Source organism: Lithobates pipiens, unplaced genomic scaffold, assembly GCF_037356315.1.
Source record: "Lithobates pipiens isolate NorthernLeopardFrog02 unplaced genomic scaffold, aLitPip1_a1.2 Scaffold_30, whole genome shotgun sequence".
Classification (NCBI taxonomy): Eukaryota; Metazoa; Chordata; class Amphibia; order Anura; family Ranidae; genus Lithobates; species Lithobates pipiens.
The window spans coordinates 95,954,940-95,967,851 of NW_027507791.1; the positions used below are offsets into that span (position 1 = coordinate 95,954,940).

Sequence of the window (12,912 nt, forward strand, 5' to 3'; positions counted from 1 at the left end):
TACAAGTATTCAGCGTTTTTTGCCTTTCAGCCTGTAGAAGCACATGTGGGCATTTACAGGCATACAGAAAAAAAATTCACAGCACTATACTTTGTCCACATTTTGTTATGCTACAGCCTTATTCTAAAATGGATTAAATTCATTATTTTCCTAAAGATTATACAAATACCATATATGTATGCAAAAATGTAAAACCCACATGTACATAAGTATTCACAGCCTTAGCGATGCAACGCAAAATTGAGCTCAGATGCATGCCGTTTCCACTGATCATCCTTAAAGCAAAGCAAAGCAGAGTTACACCCAAAAATGGAACTTTCGCTTTAAGCTGACGTGTAATTTTGGGGGGTGGGGGGGGGCGCACACCAGAAGGGAGATCAGCTCTTCCCCTCCCCTCCCCCCCTCTCGGCAACCTGGGACACGTCACAGGTGTCCTAGATGAATGCCCAGCCAGTCACGGCATGGCTTGTGCATGTGCAGTGGGTGCCCGGCTGTGAAAGCCATAGCCAGGCACCCACAGTTACAATGCCAGCAGCACAGCAGAGGGGGGAGATGAGCAGGGCTTCACCCCCCTGCATCGCTGAACCCTGGACAGGTAAGTGTCTGATTATTTAAAAAAAGTCAGAAGCTGTAGTATTTTTAGCTGCTGACTGATTTATTTTTATTTTTTTATCTTTTTTTTATTAAAGCAGAACTCCCTTTAAGATGTTTCTACAACTTGGAGTCCACCTGTGGTAAATTCAGTTGATTGGGCATGATTTGGAAAGACACACACCTGTCTATACAAGACCCGACATTAAGGCTGGGTTCACACTGCAGCGGTTACGAGAACCGGATGTGATTCGCACCGCACTGCAGTGCAAAGCAAATCGGATTTCTGTGCGATGCGAGTTCAGCCATACAGATAGTATGGCTGAATTCGCATCGCACACGGCCCAAACTCCCACAGGACCCTTTTTTGTCTGCAGCAGAATCGGATCGCATGGGTGTTCACACCATGCAATCCGATTCCTGTCCGAGTTTGCAGATCGCACTGCGATATGTGAACTGATCTGGGGGTGTCATTAACGTTTCACTGACACTCCCAGCAGTTCGCATAGGGCAGTGTGAACTGCCCCCGGGAGGTATGCGATGCGGGAACCCGCCGCGTATTTGCGGCGTTCCCGCATCGCTGCAATTTGAACCTAGCCTAACAGTGCATTTCAGAGCACAAACCAAGCCATGAAGGCCAAGGAACTGTCTGCAGGCATCTAAGACAGGATTGTATTGAGGCACAGATCTGGGGGAAGGGTAGAGAAATATTTCTGAAGCATGGAAGGTCCCAACAAGCACAGTGGTCTCCATCACCCATAAATGGAAGAAATTTGGAACCACAAGGACTTTTGAGTGGGCCAAACTGAGTGATCGAGGGAGAAGGGCCTTAGTCAGGGAGGGGACCAAGAGGCCGATGGTCACTCTGACAGAGCTCCAGCCTTTCTCTGTAGAGATGAGACACTTCCAGAACAAAACACCATCTCTGCAGCACTCCACCAATAAGGCCTGTATGGTAGAGTGGCCAGACGGAAGCCACTCTTAAGTAAAAAAGGCACATGACAGCCCACCTGGAGTTTGCCAAAAGGCACCTGAAGGGCTCAAACCAGGAGAAACAAAAAATTCTCTGGTCTCAGAGAAAAAAAAAAAAAAAAAAAAAAAAGAAGAAGACTGAACTCTTTGGCCTGAATGGCAAGCATCATGTCTGGAGAAAACCAGGCACCGCTCATCATCTGGCCAATACAATCCCTATAGTGAAGCATAGTGGTGGCATCATTCTGTGAGGATATTTTTCAGTAGCAGGAACTGGGAGACTAGTCAGGATCGAGTGAATGATGAGTGCAGCAATGAACAGACATCCTTGAGCAGGTTTTCATCCAGAGCGCTCTGGAACTCAGACTCAGGGCAAATGTTCATCTTCCAACAGGACAACAACCATAAGCACACAGTCAAGATAATAAAGGAGTGGCTACAGGACAACTCTGAACGTTCTTGAGTGGCCCAGCCAGACCCCAGACTTGAACCCGATCAAACATTTCTGGAGAGATCTAAAAAATGTCTGTGCACCGACACTCCCTATCCAACCTGATTGCGCTTGAGAGGTCCTGCAAAGAAGAATGGGACAAAATGCCCAAAAATGGGTTTTCCAGGCTTGCAGCATCATACTGAAAGAGACTTGAGGCTGGAATTGGTGCTTCAACAAAGTATTGAGCAAAGGCTGTGAATACTTATGTACATACATATATATATATATATATATATATATATATATATATATATATATATATATATATATATATATATATATATATATATATATATATATATATTATATATATTTTTAAATCTTTGCAAAACAAACTTATTTCACGCTGTCCTTGCGGGTTATTGTTTGTAGAATTTTGAGGAAAGTAATGAATTTAATCCATTTTGGAATAAGGCTGTGTTTACAAGCTGAAAATAAATAAAAATCCATTACAGGTACTCTTGAGAGAAGCTTTCAAGCAAAAAAAATATGATTGATGGACAATAGTTTTGAAGTGTAAATTGAAAAAATTTGCGAAAGGTTTTGGGGGGAGGGGGGGGGGGAAGAGAATACACCCACGTGGAACATGAGCCATTATCATCTTTGTGTTATGCGTTTTCTATGCTGCTTTTTTTCTGCAGGCTCCTAGTGTGCATGACACTAAACCTGCAGTCCAGCAGTCAGTGATTGAGAAGTCACCATGTCAGTCAGTGGTCAATCACATGTACTCATTTGACAAATTCAGAGATCCCAATATGAACATGTAACCTGTGAAGCAGCACTTTCCCTTTTCTCACCTAAGTGACAGGTTCTCCCCCCTGTGTGTGTGCAGATATGCCACAGGGCTCAGTTTCTGAGAGAGGTTTTCCATGCAAAGATTAGAAACAGGGAAGTCTGAAGCCTTCTGTGTCTTTTGTGCATGCATTTTCAATAGAAAATGGGCCAACATCCAGCCCATGAGAACAGCAGCCATTTGGCCAGCTCCTTCCAAAGGCTCATGACCAAAAAACATTTGGCCAGTGGCTGAAAGTGCTGACCGGAGTGTCAGAACACAATAAAACAGCAGGGGAGAGCTCTGCACTAATATCGGATTGTTAGTACAGCAGCTGCTACCCGAGCTGTCAGTTCAATCTGCTGGGTTGAATGAAAAAAATAAAATAAATAAAATAAAAACACCCTAGGTGGTGTGTATGAGGCTTAAGAATAGGCAAGCATACAGTTTATTATTCCCCAGAGTAGTTAGTATAGGTGTTAGAAGGGTTGTGGGAGTCGTTTTAAGATTAGGTAGATTAATACTGGAATTCTACTTTAAAGGGCTCCTACACCAGATTCCAACGCAAAGAAGGACATGTGCATGCAAATAGTGATGAGCACTCAGCTTGTACATGGTATGGACAGGCTGACAGCAGTGGTCATTGGCAAGATGGACACAATTACCTCATAGGAGTCGGAGAGGTGCTGTAAGCCTTTCCGTAGGTAGTGGGCATGGAGCTCCCTCTCCAATACAAGCCTGTAAGAAACACAATGTAGTTCTGCTTAAAGTAAAACACTTATGATAAAATGTATTATGAATTCCCAACCTGCACCAAAAACACACAAATGAATAGAAGTAAAAACATCCAATAGGCTGCTGTATTGAAAATCCCTTCCAGATTTATGCTATCTTTGTATTGTCTCACTGATGTGAAATTTTTCAATAAACAAAAGGTAATTTAGGTAAAAGGTAATTTACAAAAGGTAAAAGAAAATCCCTTCCAATATATATATACACACATATACAGTTAAATACTCCTAACACGGCGTTTAATGGCAATCACATGTTTAATGCTGTATTAGGAGTAAATACATTCACGTATATACTCTTATTTTGCATTATGATAAAAATGAATCCGATCAGCCATTGCTTTTCCGAAAAAGAAAGAAAGAAGAAAGAAAAGGAGAAGGAGAAGGAGAAGGAGAAGGAGAAGGAGAAGGAGAAGGAGAAGGAGAAGGAGAAGGAGAAGGAGAAGGAGAAGGAGAAGGAGAAGGAGAAGGAGAAGGAGAAGGAGAAGGAGAAGGAGAAGGAGAAGGAGAAGGAGAAGGAGAAGGAGAAGGAGAAGGAGAAGGAGAAGGAGAAGGAGGAGAAGGAGAAGGAGAAGGAGAAAGAAGGAAGAAAGAAGAAGTTGCCTGGCTTTTTTTATTTTTTTAACTTTGAGTTAACAAAAAGGTCTGCACACCACTATTACCAACAATATCACAAGCAATTTTTTACATACATACTAATATATGCATCTTAGACCTGAAAATTACTTAAAGTGATTGTAAAAGTAAAATTTTTTGCCTCTAAAAAAACATGTCACTTGCAGTGTATTTGCACAGAGCAGCCCAGATCATCCTCTTCTCGGGACCATCCCTTCCACTGAGTACCCCCACAGCAAGCTGCTTGCTATGGGGACACCCGAGCCACACGGCCCTGTGTCCATTCACAGATTGGCTAGCTGACTTTGACCGACACCAGCGGGAGCCAATGGCACCACTGTTGCGTCTCAGCCAATCAGTAGTCTCAGCCAGTTGAGTCACTCCTAGAAATTGCAGGACAGAGATGGGGCTGCTGCACCCAAGTTTTAGCTTAATGCATCAAGTGCAAAAAAAAAAAAAAAAAAAAAAAAAAAAACCCAGGAAGGAACAAAGGCAGGCAAGAATTCTGACTTGTGGCCCACAGGAGAGAGAGAGAAGAATTCAACGTCATCTACTGCCTCCATTCTCTACATGTTTTGGGAGGAAATTACAGTCACTCATCGCCAAGAAAAGGGCTAAAATATAGGGGCCGTTTTCTCTGTCAAAGAAGTTGTAATTATGTTAAAGCGGAGCTCCACCCAAAAAGGTATGCTCCACTTGTTTGCTTGCTTCCCCCCACCCCCGCGCTGCCACCTTTCAAGTGGGGGGGGGGGGGGGGGTGCAAACCCCTTTCCACTTCTCGGCGAGTTTGCTGTGGCAAAGTCACCTGGAAGTTCAGCCCTCCTCCACTGCCAGGCCATTCACAAAAGCACAGTTGACAAGGCCTTCATTGCTGGTTTCCCTTACAAGGAATGGCAGTGACAGTACCCGAGAGCTGATTGAAAAAACAAACAAAAAAAAAAAAAAGCCAGCAGCTACAAATACTTTTTCTGAAGGAGCCTGGACCTCCTCTTTAGGTCTGAGGCCTGAAATTGAAGCCTCCACCACAAGGGTAATTATACGTATACACCAGATTCCAATGCAAGAATGATAGGTGTATGTGAATAGCGGTGACCGCCAAGCCTGTACAGGCTGACCGCAGCTGCCGCTGTTCGCATGTATCCACACACCAGGTGATCACCTGCAGTTAGGGATAGGCATCTGAGCCTGGACGCAACTGGCTGTATCCAGGCTCAGACATCCACATACATGTGAACGATGGCCGATGCCAACCTGTCATTGCTTTGTACAGGCTGAGCAGCTGCTGCCATTCAGACACCCGTCATCCCAGCCAAAACCGATCCTTGCTGCTGGAATCCAGTGTATATGTGTAATCACGTGTATGAAGGAGGCCTTAGACAGCCCTACCAGCCAGCACAAAACAGGCGGTGGCTTCATATCTCTTGTGCAGATCAGCATCTCTCTCTGTAAGCAGTTTCCTTTGGGTGTGCAGGAAAACAAGACTGCTCCTCCCTCTCCTAGTCTAAGTGCTGCTGTACAGAGGATTACTGGAATCCGCAAAAAAAAAAGACGCAGGTACTAAAAAATTGATTTAGTGATTTTTAAATGAATATTTAAATACAATTTTATATATATATAGCATATTTTGATTTCAGCTTTAAATGCACAGTACGTTCTCTGCCAATTTCACATTCATCTTGCTGTATAAATTTTTTTAAAAGGAATTTCAAACAGATTTACATGGGGAAATTTTGTCAAACGCTAAAGTGACAGAGAAAGCAGCATGCGGCGAGGCCTAAAAATCAATCTTTACTGCCGCTACAAAAACCTCAATCATGTCATGTATTACACTGCACAGGGAGCACTACAATTCTCAAAATAACATCTATTAAAAGGAGTTATGTTCCATCATACCGGTGTGACACTCCACTACCGAGCGCAGGACTTAGACAGGCCTTACATGGGTCCAATTGTGAAAGAATTTTCTTTAAAAAAACGTATCTAAGAATTTTTGTTCGTATTTCGCACCATTAGTGGGCTGCAGCAACAGCTGATTTTTGTGTGGCAATCAAATTTGAGCAATTGGACATGTTGGAAATTCTTTGAAAAACAAAAAATTTTCTAAATCAAGGATGGGAGAATCGTGCGAGAAATGTAAAAATCGAAAGAGAAATGCGCATGTGCAAGAAAAGAAAAAAGGAGATTCCCGGCCACGAAAATTATTTTCTGTAGCAAAATTAGGTGAAATTGAAGGCTTGGTTGGCCGAATTTCGAAATCAATGGTGGGACCATCGGATCACAAAATGCACAAATTTCCTGATTTTTAAAAGAATTTTTTTTTTTTCAAAATTCGATCATGTATCTCCAGCCTCAGTGCACATTATCTGACATGAGCTGCCAGCTTGTACCTTTATTGCAGCAACATGCACCAATGACTGGAAAAATAAGCCCTCACGCCACTAAGTGATAAATGTGACTAAAGTGAATCAAATGTCTAAACTACTAATACACAAATGGAAAAAATAAATTAAATATATCAAAAGTAAACCACTGTCCTACGGCCACTCCCTACGCGTTACGTCATACCACGTGACTTCTTCATGGGGATCCCCATGAAGAAGTCACGTGGTATGACGTAACGCATAGGGAGTGGCCGTAGGACGTACCGGAAGTAGAGTAAGACTGGCGGAAGACGCCACACAACCATCTTCCTTACTGTGCTATTCATTCTGTTTTGAATGTGAGAGTCTTTGATATTGTTTTAATAAATCGATCTGCTTATTTTAAATACTACACCATTGGAGTCTTCTCTCTCTCCCTCTCTCCCCTTCCCCTTCCCCTCTTGTTTTGAGCCATACACTACGGAATATATCTGAGGATCCACAGTGCAAAGCCTATATGCTAGGATTGGCCCTCTAGTGGCGGAATTTTATTATTACATCCCTCATCTGGATTTCCTTGATGGCTAAATATAGTGAATGAAATGAGAGATTCCTGGGGTGCTTTTTTGATCAGCTTGTTTACTCCATCTTAAGGTGAGAGTTCTGGGAGCCCGGATTAGTGGGCTTTGCATCATTGGTCCTTTTTCCATTTATTTTTTACTTAGACTTGTGCTTTTTTATGGACATTTTTTTCCTTTTTATAGGTTGATTTTTTCACGTAGTATTATTTTGAGTTCCTTGATTAAAATATATGAGTGGCACGATTTGCACAAGACTCTTTTTTGATTATTATGCACCAATGACTACCCTCTGGTAAAGAACACCTACCTCTCTTGATAGATATACCTACACATACACACCCCGAAAGGGGCCCTAGGAGAAAAGTTACTTATTCTCATGGACACTTCAGGATGGGCACATTGCTGCAAACACTGTTTTTATGGTCTACAGCCTGTAGTTTATACCGTGAGCCAGGGCTTGCCCAAGACACTGTGCTGCATGGGTCCAGGAATGAAACTGTCTAGATGGTACCACTGTCCCACCATCGGACATAAAAAACGGATCCTTCTATCCCCAATACCTGCTGTCGATGTTTGCAGGCCCCTGGCACTATTACTCACATTTAGTGCATTTGCCCGCAAATCACCCCTTTTTGGGAGAATATACTACAACTATGACAGCCTTGTGGGCTATCAACTCCCCAACTTGCCCAGGCTATGCTGCCAGGTTTCTATAAACAAAATCAAAAAGACTTTGATTAGACATTTCCTCACTGCCACTTTATCTGTAATAGCCAGACATTGGCAACAAAACTAACCACCATCACTGGCTGAATGGGCTTTTGGAATGGACAGAAGGGTTCCAAAATGGTCACATGATAGCTTGGGAAGAAGACAGAATGGAGTCATACCCACTCACATGGACAGGATTGGTCCCATTTTCACATTCTTCATATCAGGCAGGGCTTGAGTGTTTGGTTACTTCTGGGATCTCTATGCTTGCCTCCCCCCCCCCCCCACCCTCTTCCCCTTAGCTTCCATATCTATCCAGGCTTCTCCCTCCTCATTGGTCAACGTGACTACTACCCAATTATGCATACACTAAGGAGAAAATTTATGAAAGGGGGGGGGGGGGCCCCAACCCTTGTTTACACTTGCATTGGTTACATTGCTAGGCTCATTCCTTTTTTTCCCCTGACGGAACTAGGTTCCAGCACCTCCGCTAGACAGTCCGCGAGATAGGAAAGCAGGGTGAGCATGACACGAGAGGGAGGTTGCATAAGCTGGCGTCTTCACATTGCCAAAGACCATGGAGGGCAGAGGGATATCCGCACCCTATCCTCCACGGTCTTTCACTGCAGACTGGATGCTCCTTTTTTTGGCGGTGGCCGCCGCTCTCGAAGCTGTGTGTAGCCTGACTGCAGAGATGGGGCTCTGTTAATGCTGCTTGGATGTTGGATGGGAATGTCCGTTTGCCAGACACGGGGCTGTCTCTTGAGTGATAGGAGGGCGTCTTTGCTGGATATGGGCTGGTTGAAATCACCTGGACGTGCCTTTGAGCTTACTTTGGTAATTGCTAAATATGCGGCGGTTTTGCACAGAGCAGCTCCGATCCTTTTCTTTTTGGGTCCCCCACTGGTACTCCTGGCTCCTCTCCTTCGAGCAGTGCCCCAGAGAAAGCCACTTGCCCTGTGGGCACTCCGACTCATGCGGTCTCGCTCCTGAGCCTCACTCGTACACATAGTGCTGCTCAGTTCCCACTGCTGTGTCTGTGTGCTTGTTCTTGAGCCGCTGCTCTACGCAACCATAAGACAATCCCCCCTCTCTCCTTATTGGCTCCGATTAACAGCAGCGGGAGCCAATGGGCTCCCGCTGCTGTCTCAGCAAATGAGGGAAAGTCTCCATAAAGCCAAGACTATAGCAAACAAACATCGCATTGAATAACAACATGCTATTTGTGCTTTTTTAGTCAGGGAAATGCACATCACCAGTGCTGCAGTGCAGAGTAGAATTTAAAAAAATAAAATAAATAAAAAGGGGGAACCAGTGTGATGCATTGTAAGAACACTGCATACGCGTGCGAGTCCTAACTACATACTTGTTATAGGTTTGTGGCCAAATGGATTGAAACCAAAGGGTTAGCATGACAGCCATGTAACTAGCAGTCAAAAGTAGCAGTCTTTAGATTTCTCTCAAAAAATACTACATTAAGTTATCCTGTATCTGCAGGGGCATTTCCAACATTAACAGCAAAATCACTGAAGTCATTTAAGTCCTTCTCCATTGCATCCTAGCAAAAACCCAAGACCCCCCCCCCCCCCCCCATCAGAAACTCCAGATCCCCCCCTCCCAGCAGTGACTGTAGCTCCCCTCATTCCCAGCAGCGACTCAGTAGCTTAAATGGCTAATTACCCCTAATGTAAACAGAGAAAGTGGGCTGACACTAGATGCTGAGCGATAATGAGGGTTGTTGCCATTAAACAATAGTTCCACATTGCTGCGACTACAGTGCAGACTTCTGGGCTTCTGCTATGAATATTGAAGATGAATTACTACACAGCGCTCGTAGATACAGGATCAGCTTGTTGTGAACTTAAACTCATTTGCAGATTGTTAAGAATGTGTAAACTGCACTGTTTCAATAAATGTATTTGAAAACATTAAGAAAAAGGAAATATGGAGGACTGCCAGGCAGATATAACGTCAGTCTTTACTTCAACTGCAGCGCCATTATAAAAACAATTGGTATAATAAAATAAAAAACACCACTTATCGATTTACCATTACACATACCTGAAATCAGGCTGCACATGGAACTGCTGTGTGCCCTTTAATCACTCTTCACCATGCTGTCACCCTAACATTTTCCAGGCACTCATGATTAAAGGATGATATGTTTAGGCAAATAATGAAGAGTGCAGGAGTGGCAGAGATGTGTACACCCAAATCGTGGTAAAAAGAGTATTCTGGCATGAAACCAGTTCACAAAACATCTGTGTCAGTTGAAGTATGGTTTTCAGCTGCACAGTAAACCCAAAAGACATCTTGGTATACTTAAGGGGTTGTAAAGGCTCAAGGTTTTTCACTTTAATGCATTATATACATCAAGGTGAAAAACCTTCTGTGCTGCACACTTGGACTTCCGAACCAGTGATTTGCACGAGTGCAGCGGCTCTAGCCTCTGATGTTCTCCTCATTGGACAGCTTGATAGCAGAAAGAGCCATTGGCTCCCGCTGCCGTCAATCAAAAGCTGTAATACAGGAGCGGGGGGGGGGGGGGCAGGGCCAAGTGCCTATCAGTGTCAATGGACATAGCAGCAGGACTGGGGAGGGAGCCTGCATTGGGTGCCACCATGGAGGAGGAAGAAAGAAGAAAAAATAAAAAATAAAAAGGGGGGGGGGGGGGGCTGGAGCACTAGCAGGGCACCCCAGAAGAGGAGGGTCGGGGCTGCTCTGTGCAAAACCCTTAAACAGAGCAAGCAAGAAAATTTTTGTGATATTTTTTTCATAAACGCATGTAAATAAAATTGATATCACACAATGAATGCAGCTTTATACCCATTACACACAATGAGACTATCGGGCAAATGATCGTCCAGTTCTTTGGCATGCCAATCTCATATTGAAAATGAAGAGTTTACTAAAGTTACAAAAATTCTCGTACGACAAAAAAAATTTGGAAGTGATGAGATGTGTTGTAGTGTATTGGTATTGTATTTTCAAATAACCGTACTGATTAAAATAAAAATCATACGACCTGGTATCGTACACAAAAAAACAAATAAAAAAATTGTGCTTTTCAAATCTGGCATCGGATGAACGGTCGTGATCAGCTCAGATTATCTTATGATCGATTCGAAAGCGATTTTTTGATCGTGTGTACAGGCCACAAGGCATTAGAGAAAGCAGGAGGGAAAAATAAATAAAAACAGTACAATAAATGGAATTACTTACTGAAAGGCCCCATGGCTGCGTTTGATGGCAGTGAAGATGGCACCCACAGAACTCTCCACCTTTTTCTGTAAACAATAAACATAAATCTTAAAAACACTATTCCCAGACAGACTCTGTAAGGCTGCATTCACACCCAAGTGTAGCGTCTGATCACTTTTTTTTGCAAGTTCGTATGCATTTTTTTTGGGCTTGAGCGTTTTTGGGCTTTGGCGTTATTAGCCAATGGAGAAAACCATTATCTGTTGCTAGGTATGTCATCTTTTATTATTAATTATAATGTTTTGTCGTCCGGGTTTAAGTTCAGTTTAGGATAAGGACCCTTTCACACAGTCAGACCGTTAAAGTCCGCCTGTCAGTTGTGACGGCGGACCTGAACGGGCGCTCCATGCTAGTCTATGGAGTGACATCCGACCCGGTCCGATCCGCTAAAATTCAGATGGATGCCCCTACGTTCGGATTCGTCCCTGGCGGATCGGATGAGATCTGATGAAAACGGACAAGCTGTCCGTTTTCGTTCGATCTTTCCATAGTAACTAGCGGCACTTGACAAGCCCCTCCCCGCTCAGTGAGCAGAGAGGGACCTGTCATCCGCTGGCTTAACGGAGAGATCTCCTCCTGAGCTGGCGGACTCCGAGGCAGCGGATCCGCCTCATGAGAATGGAGTTAGGGTTATTTCATTAATTTTTATATTAATAAAATGTAAAATAAAAATAACCCATAAACACACACACACCTCAACACAAAATAAATGATTAATGTATTTTTGGTGTGTGTGTGTGTGTGTGTGTGTGTGTGTGTTTCATTCCCAGTAGTGGGAGGGGTTATATAGGGAGGGCGCTTTTTGCCTTAGGTCGTGCCAGTGTCCATCACCTGAAGGTGGCCTATTAACCCATATAACAACTACTATGGCTTTGTGTCCCGTGATGTATGATAATGATTTTTAGGTGTGTAATTATATATATATATATATATATATATATATATATATATATATATATATATATATATATATATATATATATATATATATATATATATTTTTTTTTTTCTCCTCCAGGGTTTGCGCTACAAGCTGCAAAACGCTCAGGTGTGAATGCAGCATTAAAACAATAGAAAGGTAAGTGTGGAAGACGGAGCTTAATTTTCAGGCGATTTGTACTGCATGCCGTATAGCCAAACACATCCACACAGTGGGAGCACTTCATGGACGGTTCAATAAACCTACTGCATGAGTAGCAAGCTCCAGTATCATGGAGTACGGCATGATGCAGTACTTATCCTCTCCCACTACATGAAAATAAAGCAGATTTCCAGGTAAGTCAACAGAGCAAAATTTTCTAATCATGTAGTATTGGAACAGTGAAGCCAATTTACTGAATTCAAAAAGAACAATGATAAATGCTGAGGGTTTAACCAGAACACAAGCTACTGCAAAATTATAGCAAAACTGGGTGAACAAACCATGGACTTTAGGCACCAAGACAACCAAAAAGTAAAAAAGTTGTTTAAAAAAGAAAGAAAAAAAAAAAAAAAAAAAAGGGGTATTGCACTATTAGTCTTTTTCCATGCACCTTTGAGGTCATTGCATTGAGGATACTACTGATCCAGTGAAACAGCCGAGAACCCTATAGTGGTTCATATGCGTGTTTTGACTCAGTGTAAAAGCTGGTCACACGCTCTTAGTGAGCTTATTACCATAAGGGATTCAAAGATTTCACCTATGCATGATTCAGAGCCACGGTTGGATGTAACAAGCATGTCAATAGTATGATCACGTCACCTGCATCTAGTCTCACATCAATCA

At 43.0% G+C, this 12,912-nt stretch overlaps 1 protein-coding gene across 1 annotated transcript in view; it reads right to left on the reverse strand.

The window, feature by feature from the left end:
* Positions 1–12,912, reverse strand: part of FNTB (farnesyltransferase, CAAX box, subunit beta) — a 60,194-nt gene that overhangs the window by 27,923 nt on the left and 19,359 nt on the right. Inside the window, exons 2-3 of the mRNA XM_077464654.1 lie at positions 11,109–11,173; positions 3,494–3,566 (exon numbers count right to left, since the gene is read on the reverse strand). Of these exons, the coding sequence (XP_077320780.1) occupies positions 3,494–3,566; positions 11,109–11,173 (138 nt within the window). The remainder of the gene's footprint in view (positions 1–3,493; positions 3,567–11,108; positions 11,174–12,912) is intronic.